Genomic DNA, 24565 nt, shown 5'->3' with positions numbered 1-24565 from the left:
CTCTGTCCATCAGACATGCTGTGCCTGCTGTCATCCTCTGTCCATCACTCCATCCTCCCGGCCTCCATCTACCGCTCTACCCTCTCCAGCGTATGTGCTGTGTCCTCATGGTGCTCGCTGGCTGGCTTCACTTCTGTGGTATACCTTCACGTGCATCCACGTTGCTCCAAATGGCGAGAGTCTGTTGTGTGACGGCTGACAATGTCACATTGTGTGTTTATACACATCATTGTCTCCTTTTCTGTTTGCTTGTTTGTTGTTGTTTTTGTTTTGTTTTTGTATTGTGTTCAAGGCAGGGTTTCTCTGTGTAGCTCTGGCTGTCCTGGAACTCTCTGTGTAGATCTGACTGGCCTCAAACTCAAGAGATCTACCTGCTTCTGCCTCCCCAGTGCGGAATTAAAGGCGCAGGCCACAACCAACTTCATTATAGTTTCTTTATTCATCCATCGGAGAACAGAGGGTGTGTGTGTGTGTGTGTGTGTGTGTGTGTGTGTGTGTGTGTGCAGGAGGACTTCAAAGTCTGATGGTAGCTCAGCACCTTGGGTTTCACTGGTTTTGCTGAGATTTGTCTTTCAGCTAGTTTTTGGCACATGGAAATGATACTGGTTTTTAGACACTGGTTTTTTTAATCCTACAACTTTAGGGAATTTTCCAGTTCTAACATTCTGACAGTTTTGAAGTTTTTCTAAATATTAGGCCATGCATCTGCAAACAGGGTAGTTTGACTATGTTCCTTTCCAATCTGGACAGTGTCATCTTCTCCATAATCTCTCTCCTAAGACTTCTAATGCTATGCTGGATAAGGACAGCCAGACAGACAGACAGGCAGACACATGTCCTGGAGCCCAGGAGAAACCCATCAGGATGATGGGTCTGTGGCACATGGCCTGTGCTGTGTGAACTAAGGACCTTCTAGACCTACTTTGTTTTCTTTTTCTTTTTTTATAATTTATTTACTTATTTATTTATTTTATGTATGTGAGATCACTGTTGCTGTCTTCAGACACACCAGAAGAGGGCATCAGATGCCATTACAGATGGTTGTGAGCCACCATGTGGGTGCTGGGAATTGAACTCAGGACCTCTGGAAGAGCAGTCAGTGCTCTGAATTGCTGAGCCATCTCTCCAGCCCCCTATACCTACTTTGTTGGGCACCTGTCATAGAGTGTAGTAGAAAAGATGACAAATTTTGTCCAAGTTTTCAAACAGTGGGTACAAAGCCAGTCATGCGTTGTTTCCTGTTAACACCAAGTCTATCAGTCTTGACCACAGTTTTCTATTTTATTAATTAGTATATACATATATATATATATATATATGTTTCTGAGATGGGGTCTCATCATGTCACCTTGGCTGTCCTGGAATGCTGGCCTTGAACGGCAAACTCAAGAGATCCTTCTGCCTCTGCCTCGAGTGCTGGGATCAAAGGTGTGCTCCACTCTGCCTGGCTCCTCCTTTTATAATTTGTTTTCATTTTACGTGCCTTAGTGTTTTGCCTGCATGCATGTCTGTGTGAGGATATCAGAAGTCCTGGGATTAGAGTTTCAGACAGTTTTGAGCTGCCATGTGGGTGTTAGGACTTGAACCTGGGTCCCCTGGAAGAACAGCTGGAGCTTTTAAATGCTGAGACGTCTCTCCAACCCCTATATTAATACTACTCTTGAGGACCATTGGCATGCGGAGGCGAGGCGAGGCGAGGCGAGCAAGCGCTGTGCACCATCCTCGGCTCACCACACGGCTCCGCCGACTGTGTGTTTTCTCCACTTCCCCTGATGTCTTTCTACTGCTCTTTCCATTCTTCTGCAGGTCTTCTTGTTGTTTTCCACTTTCATCTTTCCGTGCTCATTTTAGTCTGTGTCTGCTGCTTTTTGGGTTCCTCTGAGGGCTGTGATAGTTGTGTTGGGTATCAGAAGGGTTTTTTTCCCTTGGGAGTTTTGTCTTGTGGTAGCCAGCAGCTGGCCTTCAGCTGAGTCCAGTCTAGGCAAACCCTGAGCTGTCTGCCTCTGGGGTCACCTTCCTCCAGCTGTGCATAGGTTTCCTTTGGGAGCATGAGGGAACTCTCTAGTCTAGTGTCTCCATCTTCTGGAACTGTGTAGGTGGGCCAGGACAGTCACCAGGGCAGCACTCTTCAGCATGGAGGAGGAGGTAGGCTGGGACAAGTTCGACCTTCCCCATCTGACTTCCTGAGAGGTCTGGCCTCACGAGGGGATATGCCACTACCTTACTGTCTTGAGTGAAGTCATATCTCACCATGTGACCCCATGAAGGCTTACGACTCAAGACTTTGGGGGACCAGCCAACACTACCAGCAAGGTGTGTAGCATCAGCCCAGGCCCCCCCCACTCTCATGTCTGGCTCTCCTCCCGACTTGGTCTCTGGAGCTCCCTTACTTCCCTGGGAGCTGCTCCCAGCACTGGAGGGAATTTTGTTTGCTTTAGGTTCTTCTGCCCATCTGGTTTCCAGAACAATGCAAAGAGGACACTTATTGTCCCAGGAAGTGGGCATAGGGTGAGCATGCGCTGTGGAGTGGGAACTGGACATATGTGCTCAGAAGCACCCCAAGACATCTGCTGTGGGGCCCCACGACATAAACAAGCTGTTGTAAATCTGGGCAACATCTGTTACATACGTAAAATTTCTTTTATATAAACAAGGAACAAATGTGGTAAAATGTCATCAACACAGTTTCACTTGCACACACCAGGCAGTGTGCAAGGCTTCCGTGCTGTTATACACACCAGGCAGTGTGCAAGGCTCCTGTGCTGTTGCACACACCAGATACTGTGCAAGGCTTCTGTGCTGTTGCACATACTAGACACTGTGCAAGGCTTCTGCACTGGTGCACATACCAGGCAGTGTGCAAGGCTCCTGTGCTGTTGCACATACCAGGCAGTGTGCAAGGCTTCTGTACAGGTGCACATACCAGGCAGTGTGCAAGGCTTCATGCTTCACTTTAGCATTAATGTCTCAATTTTTAAGAACAAGAGAAGACACTAACTCATGTGAGGACCACCAGCCTTTGACACTCAAAGGGGAACCATGTGGCACCTTCCTTCCTTCCTTCCTTCCTTCCTTCCTTCCTTCCTTCCTTCCTTCCTTCCTTCCTTCTTTCCCTACTGCCCCAGTCTGCTTTGGATGTGGGAGGAGGGCAAGCAGGAGCCTTACCTTCTCCTGGTACAGCTTGTGAAGCCACTGGGCCGCGCTGGTCTCATCTGCTGGGATGTCTTCCAGGGGGAACCTCCTGTAACAAGGAAAGTGAGCGAATGGACACCTGCCCCACACTGGGAGGGAGCAAGTGACACAGATGACACCACCTGAGGCTCTCTGCTCGGGCCTCATTCTTAATTTCTGAAACAAGCAGACACCAAAGTAAGTTCTTGACAGTCATTGGACATAATGGAACCTTCTGGGCATGGTCAGGCCATCCCCCACATGAAGACTGAAAGATGCCTCTATGTCTGGGGGCCCTGTGAGCCCCCTACCTGGCAGACCATGCCTCGACTTCCTCATGGGGTGATTACAGTGGCTTTGGTCTTTCCCCAGACATGCACTGTTGGAGATGCTCAAGACCAAGGGTCTGTGGCATTTGACCTTGACTGTCACCGTCAATGGATTGACAGCTATGAGTGGCCATGGCCCCAAACCACATACCAAAGTTTCCTAAAGTGCCATTTTCTACCGTGTGAGTAGTTGTGTGCGATTTCTGTTAGCTGCAGAATGAAGAAGGGTAGGAAGTGTTTATGGGATGCATCGGTGGGTGGGGCACAGCAAGGGTCCTCTATTTCTTGGAGCCTATCTGATGGCAGCCTAGCCTTTGGGTTAGTGGGAGCTGATGGTCTGCTAAGAATACATTGTAAGGTTTGGTAGTCACTAGGATGTTCGGTCAGACACAGGGTGGGCAAGGGACGGCTTCAACCACAGTAAGGATGATTTAAGATAATCTGGCTGTAGTCTGCAATAAGCAATGCTGCTCCAGGGGGAGCAGCCCAAAATCGTGTGGCCGAGAGAGTGCTGCTGAACCTCCTGCAGGCAGAGCCAGCTCAGACTTTTTCCCACAGGAATTAAGTCTTTGCATCATAAACTTTAAAAGGCTAGAGCCAAGCCAGGTGTGGCAGTGCATGCCTTTAATTCCAGCACTCCAGGAGGCAGAGACGGAGGACCTCTGAGGTCAGCCTGAGTGAGAGTGAACTTCAGGACAGCCAGGGCTGCTGGAAGAAACTCTGTCTCCAAAAACTAACATAAAACAAAACACAAGTCATATAGCTGGACATGGTAGCACACGCATTTAATCCCAGCACTTGGGATGCAGAGATAGGGTCATAGCTAGTGTGGTCTACATGTCAAGGTCTGGGCCAGCCAAGGCTGCATAGTAAGATAGACCTGTGGCACATACCTCGAATGCCAGAACTTGGGATGTGGAGGAGGAGAACGAGGAGCTGCATATCAGCCTTGGTGACATAGCATAGGTTTCATGGAAGCCTGGGGACCGGATAGGCCGATCCTGCTTTCCACTGGGACCTGCAGTACCTCATGATGCCCAGGAGGTGGCACAGAACACTTGGGTTCACACAGGCTCGCAAGGACTGGGGTGATCAGGGTCCTCCTCACTGGGACAGATTCCAAGTCCCAAGGGACATCTTACACCTTAAGTGCTCCGCTCCCTCTGCACACTGTTTGCTGGTGTGCCGTGCTCCGCACCCAAGTGCTCCCTCTGCACACTGTTTGCTGGTGTGCTGTGCTCTGCACCCGAGTGCTCCCTCTGCACATTGTTTCCTGGTGTGCTGTGCTCCACACCCAAATGCTCCCTCTGCACACTGTTTGCTGGTGTGCTGTGCTCTGCACCCGAGTGCTCCCTCTGCACAGTTTGCTGGTGTGCTGTGCTCTGCACCCAAGTGCTCCCTCTGCACACTGTTTGCTGGTGTGCTATGCTCCACACCCGAGTGCTCCCTTCGTTTCACGTTCCTTGTGCTTTGAGGACATTACTAAATCACATTTAAACACAAGCACTGTGAGTCTGTGTGAATGACATTAGCAAGGTGGCTGACCCAAGCCGGGTACAGTAGACAAGGCTTTGCACCCAGCGTGACATTTTTCATCAAGCCCCTCAGAGCATGTATAATTTAAAGTTCACAAACAGCTAGCTTGCTTCTGGAGATTGCTGTTTAGTGTTTTCAGACTTCATTTGCTTGTAGGTAAATGGCACTAGGAAGAACAGGAAATTGACAAATACAGCTGCGGGACTTCGGTGGCCACGATGGCGGCCCATAGTCCATCCTTTCAGAGAAAAAAGGCCACGTGAAAGGTTCACGGGCCGAGACAGCCCCTGAGGGGCCGTGGCCATGTGGGCTATGCCCAGGGGCCTCTCCACCCCAGCACAGCACTGGTGGAGCCCAAGGCTACAGAGCATGTGGCTCCACAGAGCGCCACTTCGGGCTCATGACGCATCAGGGTCAGAGGCAACAGTGCCTTAACAGATAAAATATTCATGTCTGTACCTTCCAAGGGCTCCAGCCACATGCTGGGGACTGCGTGGGAAGGGTTTGGCACAGATGGCACAGAGTCAGGGGGTGTAGCAGGAGGCTACCGCCTATAGTAAGAGAACCACAAGGCTCAGATCTATTTCATAGCTCTCTTGGTGTGTGTGTGCATGCGTGCGTGTGAGCGTGCGTGCGTGCGTGTGAGCGTGCCATTCACTACTACATAATATACATTATTGACGTAAGGAAAGATGACAAGAGAGATACATGCTAGTAGGTCCTACAGGCTCCCTGCTCCTGGCAGCCAGAGTTTGAGCTCGTTGCCCTGAACATTCCAGGAGTAACTCTGCCGTCACAAGGCAGCAACACGCCAGCACGGAGAAAAGAGGTCCCTTGGGACTATGCACATGCAGGCCTGCCTGCCTCATCACAGCCCCTAGAGTTCTGGTTCTCTTGAGGGAGGCATGGGTGAAGGCCCTTGGCTGTGACTGCAGAGGTACGCTGGATGGTGGGAACAGTAAGTACACTTGGACAAAGTCCGTGCTCAAGAGCACATACCAGCCAAGGCATCTGCGAGCTCGAAGCTGTCCGCTGAAATGCAGCTGAACGTCTCTACGGAATCAGCATATCACAGAGGGAAGGGCAGAGAGAGGAGGCCTCCCTTGTCACAGCTGGGTGCCCATGCGCGGGGGTGGGGGAGCCACTTCAGCTTGATGGGTGGCTGAGCAGCTGGATGGGAGGGATCTGGCCGCCCTGCCACAGTCTGGCTCTGACCTGGGGCAGTTAAGCCAGGGACAGCAGCATGACTGGCCTCTGAGGGGGGCTCACTTTTGAACATAGCTGGATTCTCAGTCATTGTCATCTACCTTAAAGTTTTTCTTTTGTTCTCCATCATCTCTCAAAGATCATGTATTGCTGGGTGGTGGTGGCGCACGCCTTTAATCCCAGCACTTGGGAGGCAGAGACAGGCGGATTTCTGAGTTTGAGGCTAGCCTGGTCTACAGAGTGAGTTCCAGGACAGCCAGGGCTACACAGAGAAACCCTGTCTCGAACCCCCCCCCCAAAAAAAAAGATCATGGCCCAGTGGGAGGTGCTAGGTCATGGCTGTCTCTGAGGGGTCAGGAATCCAGCCCTCCATCTTTAGCCAACGGGCTGATGAGATGATTGCTGTGTTCAGCCCTGGGTGTGTTCCTGCCATAGCGTGCTGACCCTACACTAGACCAAAGCACAGAAATTCAATTGTAGACTGAAACTGTCAAAAAGCCTGAGTCTAAACAAAGTGTCTTCTTCTTTGTAAGTTAACTATCTCAGGTGTGTGTTACCGTGATAGGAAGCTAACCAATGCACCTGGAAACCACCTAAGGCTCAAAACTAATCACCGCGGTGCCCTGGGGTCAACTTCCTTGCTGGAAGCTGAGCGATATGAAGGAGAAGACCCTAGGCTCACTTGTTGCCTCCAACACAGGCTGAGCTCCCAAGACTGTCCTGAATCCCCAGTCACCCTGCTGCTTACAAAGTCAGGAGGACAAGGCCCACAAGCTTACTGTTCATTACGGCTGTCTTTGCTTCTTTGTGGGTTCTTCTTTTCCCACCCTTCATCCCTCCCCCCTGTTTTATCCCCATCACTAGATAGGAGAGAAAGGATAGAAGGGACAGAGAGATCCCTGCATCTGATTTCTTCTGTTTTGTTTCTTCTTTGAGCATGACTATTAACAAACAGCAACCAACCCCCTTAAACGACTAACAACAACTAACCCTAGCTCTCAGGGTCCTAACATTTATATACCTTCTGAAAGGTCCCCAGAATTCCAGACCCCACCCAGTCACAGGAACTATCTGCAGCTGGCAAAACTGTGCCTCTGCTAGAGCACTAGGCAAATCACAGTCAGATGCTGCAGACAGTCCAAGGCAGCCCCACATCACCACACCTGGGATTAAAATGAAAACATATTCTTATAATATTTGTGCTTTTAAAAGAACCTCAAATTCCAGAATTCTCACTACAGCTTATGTCCACAACCTTATTTCTGGAAGTCCCCTCACAGTGTAACTTGTAAACCAATATGAGCTCAAGTTCACTCAGAAGAATCAATCACAGGCATGGAATAAAACCAATTTTGGGTGAACCGTTTCCTCAGGAGGCAGAGAGGTGAACTTCACCTCAGCTATGGTCCTCAGCCAACACTGAGACACAGACTCTATCCATCCTGTCTAACTGTGACTTTGTGTTCTAGAAGACAGGCTGCCTCTGTGTGAGAGGTCTCAGCTGTGCCTTCCGGATTCTGACACTGGCTGCATCACAGAAGATATCGAAACAAGCCCTGCAGGCACCATCACCTGCGCTTTGAAGAGTAGGCAAGGCCTTCCCTGTTCAGAGCTTCCTATGGATGCCCAGCCCACTGTCTAGAAGTTACCGAGCCAGATCAGAGCCACCTGGTGACACTGCCTCTCCAGCAGGGGCTCTGCAGGATGTCCCATGTCACTAGCTCAAAGCAAGAGCTCAAAGGTTAGTGTGTTAAGTTCACCAGATGTGTGACTGCTGCTTAGGAGACCAACTGACTCTGGCCAGAGCCAGGGTCGGGATAGAGCTTTCCTCGGGGACATGTGTGCAGAGGTGTCCACTGAGACTGAAGAGACAGACAAGAAACAACCCTCACACTGGCCAGGGGACTCCAGGGCTGCCAGGCTGCCTTGCTGCGTGCCCCCACCCCCTCAGGAGTCCTGACAGCCCCGTGACAGACACTCACCTCACACACATGTCTGCCTCGTACTTCTTTCCATACAGGATCCCCAGCAGAGATGGGTTCTTGCTCCCTCTGAAGTTCAGGGTCACGTCATAGATAGCTGCAACTGAGGGGAGGAGACAGGACCAGTGAGCGATGGATTACGGGAAACACTCTACAGCAGTGACGTCACCACCAAACAGAAAAGGCACCCTTATACCTGGGTCTGCCCCTCAACGCCGCAGAGCATGGGGTGATGATCTTCACTCCCAGCGGGCTGCTAAGTGCTCAGACCCTTTCTGCTGGTGGCTCCCTCCTCCCAGGGTTCTTGGCTCCTTTCTGTGGCTTATGTAAACCCTTCCAGGGGAACCAGGTGTCTCTGCTCTGCCATTCTCCTTTACAATGTCTTGCTTTATTTGAATGTTACTACTGGACAGTTTGCCACTAAGTAGCATTTTATCACCCCCAAAGAGATCGCAGGTCTTACAACAGGTCAATCTGATCTCTGCCATTCTACCATGCTTCTGGTATATTTTACATTTTTATATTCTATATTCTACTTAAAGAAAGCTTTTTTTTTTCTTTTTGAAATAAAGTCTCATTTGTCCAGGCTGGCCTCAAACTATGTTTCTGGGAATGACCTTGAATTTACACAGCCAAAAATGATCTTCTGATCCTAATTCCATCTCTTGAGTATTGTGACTGCAGAAAATTCCCCAATGCCTGGTTTATGGGGTGCCGGAACATAGGACCCCCACGTATATTCAAGGCAAGCCCCAGCCCCAGCCCCATTTAACTTCTTGCTTCGCACAGTGGCCTGCCTAGCCAGCAGTGATGGACTCCAGCCTGTCACCATGGCTCCCAGTCTCCTACCTGTCCCCCGGAGGCACTGGACTGCCGTGGTAAAACCCTTGGTCCGGGGCAGCAGGTGGTACTTGAGTGGGGGCAGCCCCTTGGAGGCAGCCACCTCCATGCTGATGCGATGCTTGGTCTCTGTGAAGCGTGTCCCTTCGCAGTACAGGAGAAACTAGGTGCAGAATGAACATAGGGTAGGGAGAGGCCAGAGGGTTGGTTATTCCAGGACAGCCGGGACGGAGCCAGAGCCCTGCCATTCAAGGCCTGTAACATTCCAGGCCTCCCCCGACACAGCCGCATAGCACACACTACTGGAGGCAGAGAGACAGAAGCACAGACTCATCCAGCGGTAAGCATCGTGTCGTTGAAATGCTATCTTATTTTAGGGCTGCAATCTGCACTCCAGTCACACAGATGAGCGCAATCGGAACAGTTTTCCTGAAAGAATTCTCCAGAAGAAGAGGAGCCTGAAGGTGCCTCTGGGCAGCAGTCTCTGACCAGAAAACAGAAAATGTCTGCTGTCCCTGAGCATGGTGTGAGAGACGGGAACTGAGAAGCCAGGTTTCCGAGAGTAGACAAGAAGAGGGATGAGAAATACCACTCAGGACGGCTCTCCCACCGCCTGCACCCTAGGAGGGTGTGTGCCAAAGCTGGGCTTGCAACAGCGGGGACAGGCAGAAGCTATGTCCTGGGAACGAGGCCCAAATCTGCAAATCTGGGATGGTATCATGGGCATTTGTGTGCACAGGTGTGTAGGGGTGGGTGTGTGTGTGCATGTGTGTACATGTGTGTATGTTGTGTGTATGTGCATGTGGATGTGTGTGGGCGTGTGTATGTGTGTGTATGCAAATGTGTGTGCATTTTGTGTTATGTGTGTGCACATTGTGCGTATGTGTGTGTGCATGTGTGTGTGCGTGCGTGTGTGTGTATGTATGTGTGTGAGTGTGTGTATAAGCTAGAGGTCCACCCTGGGTACGGTTCCTCAAGCACTGCCCACCTTGTTTTTTGAGACAGGGGCTCCTGATGGCCCGGAGCTTGCCAAGTAAGTTAGGCTGGCCAGCCAGTGAGCCTCAGAGGTCTATGTGCCTCGGCTTCCCCAGTGCTGGGATTCTTGGTATGCTCACCATAGCCTGCCTTTTCTGTTTGGGTTCTGGGGACTCAAACTCAGGTCCTGACACTTGTGTGGCAGGCACTTTACCAAATGAGCTACTTCCCTAGCCAGAGGTTTTAACTTGGGCCCTGGTACATGGAAGAACTGAGTTGCATCCACAATCACTGCCACCTCGTGGTCCAGGAGGAGCACACTCACCCACATGTACTCTGGGTAGTTAGCCAAGCGCCTCAGTCCCTCTATGACAGTGTCCCGGTCTTCTTCCCACTTCCGTTTGCAGAATACGATCTCTAGGAAGTACCACGTCCAGCCGATGAGCGGCACATACAGCAGCTCCCTCTTAGCCAGCACCTTGGAGCTCTGCAGGGAGACCGGAGGCACCCATCAGAGGTGGGAGGGCCAGCCAGAAGCCCTCCCAGACACACCAGGGGCTCCGGCTTTGCTTCCCCTGCCTCAAATCATTTGCTATAAACGGGACCCCCGGCTTAGGACTGAGTGATCCTTCGATTGGTATCTCTTAAGTACACGGGGGGCCACCCCAGAAACTACTCAGAAGCCAAGCCTTGGTGGCATGGCAGGTGTACCACGACACAGTGGATAGCAGCACCTCAGTTCCAGGCCCCTTCCTGACCCCCATTTTCCTGCTTAGGAGCTTTGGTTGCACTGAACTCCCTGGCTCTCGTAGTGTGGTTTAAATTCACCTCAGACCACTCAGCTAACCAATTATTCAGTTAGCCTTGAGAGGGAGCCTCTGGATGGTGAAAGGTAGTGACAAGAAATGAAGTCACATTGAGTCCCCAGAGCAGGCAGGAAACTACAGAAGAGACCACATGGTAACACACCCCACCACCACCTCCATCAGCCATTCTGCCCAATGAGAAGGGGCCAAGCCAAGAGACCTCTAAGGAACAAGCCTCTAGAGTCTCGGGGACTCTGCTACCAGGTCTCCTCCTGGGGCCCCACTAAGCCACCACACACCCAGCCCCTCCCTGACCCCACTGCTCACCCCCAGCACGCCAAACCGCTCGCACATGGTCCACCCACAAAGGAAGTCGATCTCGAAGTTGTGGTTGAGGATGACAACCACGTGCTCCTTCCCAAAGTGGTCCACGGTGGCCTGGTCGGTGAAGAGAGTGCACTCCGTGCAGGACCACCACTCCAGGAGCATGACCAGCTCTGCGGGAGGGTGGGGTCAGCACTGGGAGATGCTTGCCCAGGGCCCTGCTCCAGCCCCATCCCCGCCCCAGTTTTCCGCAGGCTCTTCGAGACCAGAATCAGACCCACTTCCATCTCCGCTTCCATCTAGAAGTGAGTCTGGAGGGCCCGTGTTTGTAAGCTTTCCCAAGCCGTAGCTATTTTGTGTAATGGAAGCTGGTGAGAGCGAATGGAAGACGCAGGGCCCTGCAGATCTAACTGGGTCACGCTGCCTCAGTGTTCAGCCACCAAGTCACTTTGGATGAGACTGGACACCATCTCGTCAAGTGACCACTAGCTTGCTTGAGTGGAAGGATGGAGCTGTGTCCTGGATGACAGGGAAGAGAATGCCTGTGGGACTATGCAATTCACAGTTGGAGAGCAAAGATAAAACGGACATCTGGTGTAAACTACGGTCCATATTCAGTCTTGCCCACTCCAGGCCTGTGGAAGAGCTCATATGAGATCTACTGCTGCCCAAGAGGCTGTAGGATGTCCCAAGGCACAAGGGGCCCCGTGGCCAGGAGCTCAGAGGGTACTCAGCAGCTGACTGCAGCATCTCCACAAGAATGAGGAAGGTCCCTAGAACTCAGAACTCAGCCTCCACCTGCCTGAAACTCACGGACCATGACAGATCCAGGATAAGGCAAGACCGTGACATTGCCTGGTTCCTCTGCATGTTCACCTTCATAAGGTCAGGGCCAGAAGGTTCCATGGGAAGAGCTTTGTGTGTATTTGTTCAGCATAAAGTTTGAATATAAATGAGTTCTGGCAGGAAGCACATGAGGGCAGGCATCCTGCATGCATGTCATGGTCTGCAGTGGAAGGACTATGGCCAGGCATCTGAGGTGGGTGGACCAGGATATAATTGTCACATGCAGGATGGTGGCAGAAAGCACCAGACTTCTGGCTCTGGCCACTGCTCCATGAGAGAGCCCCAGGGTCCCCTGAAAAGAACTGTTCCTTGGGGATGGTGCCAGGACATGCTGCCAGCCTCAAACATGGAGTCCACAAAGTATGGTGAGGCCCTGGGGGGGGGGGGGGAATACAGAAACTCTCACATAGTCCCAAGAGGGGTGCCAAATGGTGTAGCTGCTTTTGAATACTGCAAAGGTGGGGTCCTTAATGTTTTCCAAACATATTAGAACGTGGCCTGAAGGGCATCCCATATGTGTACCTGAGAGCCACACATGTGTCCACAAGAGAACACACACAGGGGTGGCTCTGCCACCAGACAGTGGTGACAGTCATTGTCCTCCAGTCCAGCACAGGCTATTACCCAGTCACAACACAGAAGGATGTCCTGAGGTCCGGGGACCCAGAGAGTCCCCAAGGACATGCTCTTGGGTGGTCGTGTACTCTCCTAGGTCTGCTTGAGGCCAGGCTGATGGTAACTGGCTTCTCTGCCCCTCTCAGGGCGTGGTCAGGAAGCCTGACAGGGGCACATCTGACCTTCTAGCACATCTCTCACGATGGCTGAGGGGCTCTGTTCCCTTCTCTTTCAGGAGTTGGTGTGTGTGCTGGTTTGGCGTCAGAGTAGCACCAGATGTGGAAGTCTATAGTTTAGCTTTTATCTGTCAACACTGGAGTGGTCTCGCCACCAAGTCATGTTGCACATGTGGGGTTTATAGTTTGCTCTCTGTGCAACGGCTGTCACCTTTTGAGTCAAGCTGAGGAGGGGGATCAGGCAGACTGGAGTCACTGGCTCCTAGGGAAGGAGGGGACAAAGGTGCAGAATCCAAAGACACACTTCCCTGTGAGATGGCACGTGCCCTCGCCTGTGGGTGTAATACACACCATCTTGCACCCATTCCCTGGGGCACTGCTGTCCTTTCCTGCCTCTGTCCATGCCTCTGCTGCAACAGCCAGGTAGACACAGCAGTGGACTGAACACTTCTTTGTGTATCTGCCTTTTTTGCACTTAGAACTGCATTTGGAAGAGGGTTCTCTGGTACAGAAAGGCTACTCATTCTTGGTGTCTGTGTGGGCACACTGAGGAAGGGATACAGCCAGGGCTAGCATCCACAAGAATACATGGTTAGCTTTGGGCCCATATAAAGGTGAGGATGCCCATGCATCCTCTCGAGGCTGTGTTCTTATCCTGTGCGGCAACTGAGTCAAGCTGGCATCATGTAAACTGCAGGTAGCTGAATCCAGGTCAGGGCCCTCCCACAGTGTGTAGGGTGGGAGTAAGTGGCTGTCTGCCGTGTAGGCGTGGAGAAGATTTCGCATATATATGTGCTCTCGTGTGCTAGTACCTTCTGACGGGTAGGTAGCACTCACATACTCGTGACTAAGGGGCACCTTGTTTTTAACTGCGCCCTGCAAGGTGAATAGGGACACTCAGTACTGTGTGCTGGTGGCCGGGTCTCAGATCGCTGAGCCTGTTTTTACCTTGCTTCTGCTGGTTTGAAGGCACTTACAGCGCTGTGTTAGACCCTCCTTTTCTGTGAGTCACACAGCCTGAGATGGAAATATCACGTGGTTGAGCCTAGTAACGTCACTCTGAACACCTATTCACATGGCCCTGGAAGGGTGTGACCTCAGGGAGCCTGAGCTGCACCTAGCTCTGTTCTGGGATGGAGTGTCAGGTGTGGCCCTGTCCTTACTGCCTCTTGAGAGCCCTGGAACGAGCTCTCCCGCTCCTCCGCTCCCACCCCCACCCCCCCGCAAGCCCCTGCACAATGCCCTCATGAGCGGGGACACTTACGGCTCCAGAGCGAGTAGGCCAGGCGGCAGTTGATGCGGCGGTATAGGTGCTTGCTGATGGGCCAGAGGGCCAGCGTGCACAGCTGGGTGAAGTTGATAACCAACCCGCTCACCACGAAGACGAAGCCGATGAGCAGGTGCACCACGAACTGGGTCTTCAGGTAGGCAAGCAGGCCCATGGTCGCTGCTCAGGGGCGGCCGCACGGTCCTTCACTGAGAACAGCCGTCCTAGAAACACAGGGTGCAGTGGTCAGTGTGTGCAGAGACAGGCATAGGCTTGTGGCCTGGACAGCATGGTCCTCATTCAGGGCGTGGGTAGGAGATGCGTTGTGCCTGACAGGGAGAGGCTGTCCCTGGAAAACTGAGGAACAAACACTGGGCATCTCATGCAAACCTCACACACGAACACCACACACACATATATGTACACAGTGGCTTTCTGAGGCTGTGCTATTAGCAAGATGGCCAGCTACCATGCACTAGGGACATAGACATAGCAGGTCACACTCTTGTGAAGGAGACTAGACCCAATCCTGTATAGGGGACCTCCGTGACCAGGTCTCCAGGTGATCAAAGCCTATAGCAGCTTAACTGTGACTAAAAGGGAATCCCAGACTACTTGGCTAAGTCACCGGGCTCTGAAGTGATTTGTTAAACCAGCAATAGAAGGATGAGGGCAAAAACAGAACAGAGACGACAGGAACCCTGCTGAGACACAGCTGTGCTCCAGGGGCTAACAAACATGTCTAGTCACAATTTGTCAACAGTCATGAAATCCCACAATGTTGATGCTGTTAGGACCGTGTGTAACAGGTGAGTGACTCAGAGCACAGGAGGGCTGAATAGCCTACTCAAAGGGCCAGGAGGAGGAGATTTCAGTGTTGACTGAAGTCTATACTCATGTTCCAAGGCCAGGGCCTGCAGGGACCAGGTATCAACCTCAGGGACCTCAAAGTTCCTTCCTATGCCATACAGGACAGAACCGCATAGACCTGAATATGTAAGTTGGCTGAGGGCCTCCACAGCCATCACATGACACTACCCTGGCTGTGACAGCTCTGATCCAGCAGCCCCAGGCGAAGCAACAGCCCTTAGCACCCCACGTTCATGCTCAGGTCAGGGGCTCTATTCTGTGCCCCACCCAGTAGCTTTGCGGCTTTCAAAGGAGATGCCCAGACTCCATGGCATACTTCCAATCCCACAGCCAGGGGCCAGGGACAGACTATGATTTGTTAAGATCGAACCTCATTGAGGTCTTACATATAGTCACTATGGACTCAGCTTTGGGTGGCAAGACTCAATAACCAGGCAGCCACCACTACGCAGACTGAGCCATGCAGGCTGGTCCCACCTCAGGCCCTGGCTGTGCCCATCACTGTTCCGATAGCTTGGCTTTGCTTCTTTTCCAAGGCATAGGATGGCACAGATGGGCTGGCTTCAGGCTTCTGAGCTTGGCTCTGCTGCTGTGCCACAGCAGCGCTGGTGTCCACTGCTAAGTCCTCAGCTGCCCCTCCCTGATAACCATCCCCACCTGTTCCTGCTCAGGCTGTGAGGACAGCTTTCGCTGAGCATCCTGCTCGCGTGACCGTCTCCTGTGTCGCACAGTAGAGGAGGCCTCCTGCTCTCCCTGCAGGAGCCTGAACTAGAGAGCTTGTGTGGAACTCGTGGCGAGCCTATGCCACCTCAGTATTCTGTCCCTATGGCTACCTACCACATTCACCTCTGGATCTCTGGTATCCCTGTGTCTAGCCAAACCTGAAGAGGGCAGATGGACTTAGCCAAATGCTAGCCTGGAGCTCAGCTCAGGCACCAAGACCACTGCTCTACTCGATAGCCCAGGAAATCTCATATAGCTTCATAGCCTCATCACCCACACAGACTTGTCTAACACAGTGTCCCACAAGGCCATCTGACAGGTGTCTGCTGCATAGCATGACCTCGGTCGTCACTCTCTAGTCCTCAAAAGCCCCAGTGACAGGCACGGGATCTGCTTCCTCAATGCTGACTACACCCCATTTCTTTCCTTATTGCTTTTTTTTTTTTTTTTTTACTTCAGTGCTGTCCACAGGAATGCGACTCAACCTTCATGCCAACTCCTGCTCTGCTTTGCTCTTGGCTACAAAGTTTCTAGTCATCAGAGCAGGGAAGTATGGAAAGGCCTGCGCTCACTGACCACCGTGTTGCTCCAGGTGCCTTCAAATTAAGTCTTTTTTTTTTTTTAAGGCAGGGTCTCACTATGTAGCCCTGGCTAGCCTAGAACTCATAAAGATCTGCCCGCCTTTGCCTCCAGCGTGTTGGAGCTTAAGACATGCACCACCCTGCCCAGCAAGTTTTAAAAAATCTTGTGTCCTCGGACCGTTTCAAGTTGACACCTACATTTCCAACCCCAGTTTAAATGTGCAGCGTGTATACTGGCGTGCTGTCAAACACGACTTTGAAAAGTGGAGCTTTAATCTTATAAATCCAACCGCAGAGCAGCCTGGAGCTCCGGCATCCCCGTGGCTGCTTCACAGCCTCTCTGCCTGCTCCCTGGATGTGCGTTTCCACTGTGGTTTTGCAGCAGGATTTTATCACCAGGCTGCACACCAAGAGTCTCTTTGGCTTGAAATGATGCCTGAGAGCGTTTTATTGATCACGGTGACCTACTGTCCCAGCGACACTGCGGACCATTTTAGCCTCCCCTGGACACTTCTGGCACACAGGCCCAGAGATGAGGCATCTCAGACCTCAGAACCGCACACAAGCTGTCCTGTTCACCAGGACCACCTACTTGCAAAGCCGTGATCACAACAGGAGCTTGGATCCCACGGCAGCAGCACGGGACACCAGCTGTAGCCTGAAGACACCTCAGAGCACTTCTTAGGGCTACATCTTGGGTTGGTTGGTTGGTTGGTTGGTTGGTTGGTTTTTTACCATGCATCTGATCCTGACAACTTTGAGGTCTACACAGCCATCTGAGAGTACACCCCACCACCTCAAGGGGACACTTCCTCACGGTCACTTTGGGTTCAATGTTTTTGGCTAAGAAGACTGCACAGGGCTGATGGGCAGCTAATAGGAGCTAATAGGAGATGCCCAATGCTCCACCACCAGGGGAGTGGTGACACTAGCCATCCTTGACATCAGAGCACAGTGTCAGCTAATTACCACAGTCTGTGCAGGGGAGGCTTGAGAGTAGGCTGACCCTGACCATGAGACATGTCATCTGTGAGCCTGCCCTTTTGTCCTGCAGTGGGATGGCCCTGTCAGACTCACAATCTCTTTCTCCCATGGCCCTCTCAATCTCCTTGGATATTCCTGCCCTGGTGTCTGGCCCCATCCTGATCTCTGGGCACTGGTGTCATTTTTGATCTCCATGTGACTTTTGAAGACTGGATGCGAGTAAAAGCATAGAAATGGTTTCTGGAGCCCAAATGACGGACAGCTGGTGGACAGGGCGGTATCTAGAGCTCACAGGTGCTTTCCTGGGCTTTCCCATAACCCTCGTCTAGCTGGGTCTAGTGTGCTCTCGAGGCCAGCCTGGCATTAGAACATCTTGCCCCTGAAAGTGACTCCGTTACTTCCCGAGTTTCACCATGGCACTCCACAGCCTGCCAGAACTAGCACCTTCCTGGGTCAGAAGGTGGTAGGTGAGAGACAAGCCAGCCTTGGCTTCCAAAGAATGGGCACAGTGCTTACCAGTTGGGGAGGAGGAAGCCGTGGCTCAGCCAATCTGTGCTGATAACAGGGTTAGCCACAGTCAGTATCAGCACCAGCATCACTCTAAGTGTGTCCTTGTAGGGGTCTTACTCAAACCCTCAGATGTTACCATAGCTGGGAACCAGAAACTGGAGAGATGCTACTCCCAAAAGGAGGTCCCTGGGGGAGGTCCAGGACCCTGAGCCAGACTCCCTTTCCATGGATACCACTCACCAAGAAGAAGGACCCTTCCTTAGTTAACTGTGACCTAAAGGAACCCTCAGTCTTGGCCTGAGCTATCTGGGGCTCAGGCATCATCATCATCTGGATGCTGAGCCCATCAACCACACACAAGGAGGGCCTTACCTGATGCTCTGCCCTGACTGTCTCCTCACTAGGACTGAACTGAGTCACCGCCAGCGGTAAACCCCTAGCACCTCAGAATGCAACAGTACTTAGAGACGAGGGCTCTACAGGGTGATGAAGGTAAGTGTTCTTGTTTCTGAGCTGATCACCCATGTGCTCAGTGGAGAAGGAATGAAGGCACAAGCCAGGCGAAGAGGCACCAGCTCTGCCAGCAACTGAGCCAAACTATGGGTCTTGTCTCCAGAGTTCTGGATCCCTAAACTGAACAGTGCAACCCAAGGCCTGCAGAGTCATACATCTCTCACACAACACACAGGTTTCAGGCTCCCTAATCTGAGATCTGGGAAACCTGTTGGTCCCTCTTCCCATAGCCAACTTCCTGCTTACACTCAGTCCCCATCCTCTGCAAACCTCTCCATCATCCTTGGTCCCTCTGCCCTGCTTCCCTGGGGACTACCTCCCAGAATGCTTTCATATCTGTCTCTCAGTGCCTAACCTCCCCACACTTCACACTGCCTGGCTGAGGGGAAAGAGTCTCTCAGAGAGTGTGGCTGGCATTTAGCAGGTGGACTGGCAAAGGGAAGACTCCGAAATATGGAAAATGAGGTGTTTGTGGAGACTCGGTCACAAGGAAGATGCCAGCCAGCATGTGGGTTTCGGTGATCAAATTCCAGCTTACAGGATAACACGGCTGTCACTGTCCTCTCTCCCTCCCATTCACTCATGGTCACTTCCCTACCAACGCCTGGCTGTGTAGCAGGAGCAGGCTGTGTGAGGGGCTGGGCCAAGAACATTCCCTGCATACCCTCCCATCCCATCTTTTGTAAGCAGTGAACTGAGCTGGTCCAGAATCAGCAGATGCTGGAGGAGAATTATTAACAGGAATGAGTAAGAGGACGTGCGGCAGCAGAGACGGGATAGTAAGCATCTCAAGCTGTCTTAATTCAGGTGCAATATTCACTATCCATAATCAGCCAAGATTTAAAATATAATGCCCAAACCTTTCTGAGTGGTCAAGTGGGTGTGGAAAAGCAGAGTGCTCAGGGCGGTGGTCCCTGGTGAGAAGGGATTGGGAGGGACTTGGGGCAGACTGAGTGCTGGTGGCAGCTGACGGAGACGGCTGCACTGTAAAGTTGTAGAGTGTCGCTGTGGACAGGCCTATACCTCACCATCCAGATAGAACCTGTTCCTTAGGGTGTTTAACCACAGTGGATATGAAATAAACGCAATCAAAGAGCAAACCAGTCCTTAGGCAAATTCAGCCGCAGACATGGCCTCTAGGGATGCTGGGAGATAGTGTGGGACCTTGCCCGGCCGCCCAGTTTCACCAGCCTGTGAGGAAAGGTGTCTAACTGTGGTGAAGGAGAAGGCGCTGTCAGCATCATTTGCTCCAGGTGGCCAGTACTGTCACACACAGCAAGAGGACAGGGGTATTGAGGAGAGGAAGCACAACACAGTTCAAGATGCTGGAGAGGTTGTAAGCTTCTGGCGGCACTGGGTCCTGGTAGCTTCGCTCAACCTGGTTGCTGCCATTCGGTTGGTTACCGGGGTATCTACCAGGGTCCGGCACCTCTGATGACTCACGAGCATGCCCCTGTGGCCATGTTGCCTTTTAGGCAGGCAGAAAGTGGGGAGCTAGAAGCCCCAGGGCTAAAGGCTTCCTCTACAGCAAGTAGGGTATAGGCTCGCAAGTGCTAGTGCCCAGACAGATGAAGATATACCAGCCCTTCATGTGTCCAGGCTACAGGACACAGTCTATAGCTGTGCACACACAATGCACAAACATGTTACACTGAACAGTGTGGCTGAAACAGAAAATCCAACTGACTAAGCCACCAGGCATTGAGCAGCAGGCCACCTCTGTGTGTATGTCCTGAGTCAGTCCACACTGCTGCTTCTCAGATATGCACTGACCTCTGGCTCAGGACCTGGGCTGGCTGCCTGGGTGGCGATGGCATTTATGACTTCCAGGGTTGCCTCCAGAGACCTTGCAACCTGCTATGACCTCTGGCCATTAATTGAGGATGTGTGGGTCCATTTACTGACCCATGTCTATCGAGCCCAACCAGCCCAGGTCACCAGACCACAACCTTGGGGCATCTGTCAGTGAACGAGAACTATTCCAGGGGGACCAGAAGCACCTAGCTAAGCCCAGATGAAACTGCTGACCCACGGAGCCTCGGTGAAGTGGATGGTCTTAGATTGCTTAGGCACACCATAAGCCTTTCCAATACATAAGCTGTTTATAAATACTACCGAAGCCTAATTACGCTATCCAAAGATCCCCCACCACCTTAGAACAAACTGACTCCACAGCTCATAGGACACGCCACCAGGACAGAAAAGCCAGGTGACTCAGAAAAGGCAGGAGAGAACAGCCCTACAGGTGCCACACTTATGAAGCCTGTCACCACCAGGACAGTCTGCACCACATCGTTCACAGACCAAGAACACAGGCTCAAGGGGCCTCCAGGAACAGGACACAATCCCACACCTCTTGTACTGAGAGCAGGCAACCCCCAGCCATGGTCCGCAGCCTCGGGTTGTCTGTGCGGGAGCACAGCCACAGGCCATGAATGTCAGGTTGTTCACACAGCATGCTACACAGGTGTTCTGGGCTCCAGTGGACTTGTGTTTCTACGGGATTTAGACAAATTTTAAAAAGTAACCATAAAACCATGGCTGAGTTTGTGGGAATATTAGAGCATTTCATTGTCTTGACTAATGGATTTGAAGGTACAATTAAATGTCACACACTAGCCCCTCCAACTCCTGACAGAACCCTGCTTTTTGGCACCAGAATCATCCATGGTTAGCTAATAGCACCTTGAAGCTGGGTCCCCAAGCAAGTCTCCATGCTACACTGCAGCAGCATATATTCCTGTATGCTGAGAACAGAGCCCCAACCCAATACCAAACCATAAGGCCACACCCCTCTCCTCCTGAAACAGGTACCCAGGGGAACATGTAAACCAGTTCTAGATAGTGGGAGAGGTGGGGGAGAGAAGGAGGGAAAAAGAGAGAGACGGAGAGGGAGAGGGAGAGGGAGAGGGAGAGGGAGAGGGAGAGGGAGAGGGCAGGCAAGTTTTTTGCTGTCCCAGGGAAGGAGATAAACACAACTCTTAGCTCCTCTTCCCCTCTGAGCTAGGAATGCACATTCAAGACACAGTAATCCATTTGGTCTCTTTGGCCACTGCATAGGGGCTGCAAAGCCATTTATACAAGTGCCAGCATGGCCTGGAGCCCTTCCCTCTTAGAGGAGACAAGGGACCAGAGGGAAGACACACCCCCACCTTGGTGCTTTGAGTATAGGATGGATGACTGCCGTTGAGTCCTAATGGCCCAGACTGTTTCTAAAGAATGAGGAAGGACAGGGAGTCAGAGAAGTAGACAGTAGGGGCAGCAGACACAACTCCAGTGACTTATCAGGCCCCAGTGCCACCAAGCATGAGAGCAAATGAAAACTTCCAGGACCCTCACTCACCCCAAGTCCCCAGCTCCTGAATCTTTACGGCCTCCAGGGTGTTTCTGGTGACTGCCCTGGCCTGAGCAGAGGCGATGGTGGGAAGGGAAGGAGAGGGAGGCACAAAGCTCCCAGGCCTGATGACTCCACAATGGGCCTGTGACAGGACCGGGCTCACAGGCGTGGCTGTGTCTCTTACCCCAGGACACCACCCAGGGCCAGGGCAGACTACCATGCTCTAAGGCATACATGTTTTGCATAATGCAGGTGCACTTACACGCACGCACGCACACACACACATACACACACACACACACACACACGCACGCACGCACGCATACACACACATGCACGCATGTGCGTGCGCGCACACACACACATGTATAGTACACAAATGAGCAGGACATATATATGCATAATGCACACAGGTGTAGTCATACATATGTACGTATATGTGTATGCTCATGTCTAACATATTCATGAATAGCCACACAATGCATATGCACACTCGTGCCCTCACGCACACACATGACAGTGACCTCACACACATGCACACGATGGCAATTGCTCTTATATAATGCAACTGTCGCTCACAGGAAGCTGGTAGAGTTGAATTCTAGCTTTTCCTGGACAGGGGAGGGCTTGCCGCTCCTTCCCTCAGGACAAAGCCCAGGCACCTGTAATGTGCAGACTATCATCTTCATCCTGTCAGAAGCCTGAGGTCCCAGGACCACCAACCAGAAGAATCAGAAGAAAGGTACTGTTTGCCAAGGAGAGAGATAGGTGGGGCCAAGGGCAGGTCCAGAGCGGCTCAGCTGGGTGGAGTTGGTGTCCCAGTGCCTTCAGGCACCTCCTCCACTGCTTTTCTCTGCAATGTCCCTGTCCTGCCCCAGGCTCCCTAGATGACCCAGAGACACTGGAGAGTCCTCCTGAGAGCAGCTCTCCTGGGCAAACCCAGAGGTGCAGGCACTCTGCAGGCCTTTAACAGACCTTGGTCAGGCACAAGGGCATCGTCACATTTGCAACAAACTGGCCCCGTATTTCATGCATGTAAACTAGATTTTCAGAAAGGCGGAGATTCAAAAGCAACAAACTAAGTAGGTCTCAGAACGACCACCTCAGCCTTCACAGGGCACACAGCAGTGGGGTGTTACCACCTGGGACCTGCAGCTACAGAGAAGACTGGCCTGCAAGGTAACCATGGAAGGCTAGAAAGGGACCCATGTTCTCCCATGCACTGGGGTCATGCTCTCAGCAGTCAAATATTTGAGCTCCATGTCTGAATATAAACTCAGAAAATCTCGGTAGATGTGTTTGAAGTAAGAGAGAGTTTCTAAAATACGAATCCAGGCAGTGGGGCATAGAAATGACATATGAGGAGGACAGAGGCGACCCTCAACAAGCAGCAAGGTCACACTTCTCTGATCGTGCAACTGCTACAGCTCAGGCAGTATCCTGTGGCCATCCTCACAGACGATCTTGGGCTGCTCTCTCTTGGGTACCCTTCACCCCTCCCTGGGACCTGTATTGCTGCAGTGGCCACTGCACCTGCCACCTTGACACCCCTCCTCATGTATCCTTTAAAGCACCTAACACTGCCACAGGGGTTGGGGCACCAAGGACTAAGTGGTATAAGTGACCTGGCCTTTTGCCCTGAGACCCTCTGGGAGGGGCTGGCTCAGACCTCGATAGAAGCAGGTAGACCTTTCAGGATGGAGGCCTATTCTGAAGAGCTCATCTATGAGAAAAACATGTAAATTCATACCTAAATTCTCCTCTCTCCACGCCCGGCAACTGTTATCTTCTTATGTATGTCCTTTTCTCTCCTGTCCCCGAACTTTACACCAAATTCGAGTTTTGGTCTAAAACTTATCCTAGTAACTCCACCCCTCAAGGTCAAGGTGCCCCATCAGGCCGCCCAACTTGGCTGGCTGCCTGGGAACCTATACAACCTTCTTGGAGTTGAGGGATGAGCCTGGCTTTCTACGTCTGGAGATACGAGGCTCTTTCTACCCAGTGACCAGGGAATCTAGGTCAGCAGGGTCAGTGCCCTTAAAGCCACTCTGAGCCCGTCCCTGCGCTTCCGTCCCAGCAGGAAGCAGGATCTCCATCGGGGCTTCCTTTTGCCCTCCCAGTCCCGGCAGGGACTCCAGGGCACCCTGGCTCCTTACCCGCGCTTCTGCTTTCCTTCTCTCCCTGGGCTCTGGATTTTAGATGGCTGGGGTCCTGGCTGGGGGAGTCTGTAGCCCCCTCCCACAGCAGGGCAACAGGACTCTGCTGGCAGGAGTGGGGATAGTATAGTGACCACTCAGCTATGTCCCAGAGTACAAAAATAGCCATTCTGCCAAGTGGGTGAAACGTCAGGGCTGGCTGTGTGGCCAGCTCATGTTCACACTTGGCACATGAGAGTGGCCGGGCTTATGGAGGGGGCAGGAAAGCAGCGTGCAGGAAAGAAAGCTCCCAGCAGCTGAATTGACCAGGCCAGATTACCCACCCTCTCGGCAGCCTTACCGCCCCACTGCTCCACAGGGCCCAGCCTCAAGCGATGCTATAGTCCCCAACCACAGGAAGCTGCTGGGTGGACCCATGTCACACATGGGGGCTCACAGGAAGGCCGTGCTCTCAGGGCCTCCTCTGTAAGTACAAATCAGTCCTCTGACCTGGGAACTCTGCCTGATTTCACCAAGAACAGGAAGCAGCTGCAGCTGGGCCAGACCACCGCACACAGGGTAGGGTCTTTCCCATGATCCCTTCCCTTAGCCCTCTGCAGGCTCACCTGCCTCTCTGTACTGGGCGGGGACAACAGTCCCTTCCTCTGTGGATTAAGGGCCACAGGCGCAGCCCAGGATTACAGAGCAATAACGGAATGACCCAGTATCCGCTGATGGGGGGCGGTGAATACATACAGCAAAGCAACACAGAGACGGAGAGGGGGCCTAGGCTCTGTCTGATGAGGGGGGAGCCCGAGATCAAAGCTGAGCAGGAACCT

The 24565-nt window shown here is 52.3% G+C and overlaps 1 protein-coding gene across 1 annotated transcript in view; it reads right to left on the bottom strand.

The window, feature by feature from the left end:
- Nucleotides 1–24103, bottom strand: part of Agpat3 (1-acylglycerol-3-phosphate O-acyltransferase 3) — a 29608-nt gene extending 5505 nt beyond the window's left edge. The window contains exons 1-7 of the mRNA XM_028767874.1: nt 23748–24103; nt 14071–14297; nt 11173–11342; nt 10365–10526; nt 9074–9227; nt 8225–8327; nt 3166–3241 (exon numbers count right to left, since the gene is read on the bottom strand). Of these exons, the coding sequence (XP_028623707.1) occupies nt 3166–3241; nt 8225–8327; nt 9074–9227; nt 10365–10526; nt 11173–11342; nt 14071–14248 (843 nt within the window). The 5' untranslated portion in view covers nt 14249–14297; nt 23748–24103. The remainder of the gene's footprint in view (nt 1–3165; nt 3242–8224; nt 8328–9073; nt 9228–10364; nt 10527–11172; nt 11343–14070; nt 14298–23747) is intronic.
- Nucleotides 24104–24565: the final 462 nt, after the last annotated feature.

The sequence above is a fragment of the Grammomys surdaster genome, unplaced genomic scaffold (assembly GCF_004785775.1).
Source record: "Grammomys surdaster isolate TR1022 unplaced genomic scaffold, NIH_TR_1.0 183, whole genome shotgun sequence".
NCBI lineage: Eukaryota > Metazoa > Chordata > Mammalia > Rodentia > Muridae > Grammomys > Grammomys surdaster.
Note: the sequence above shows the minus strand (reverse complement) of the source record. Positions and strands in the feature narration are given on the sequence as shown.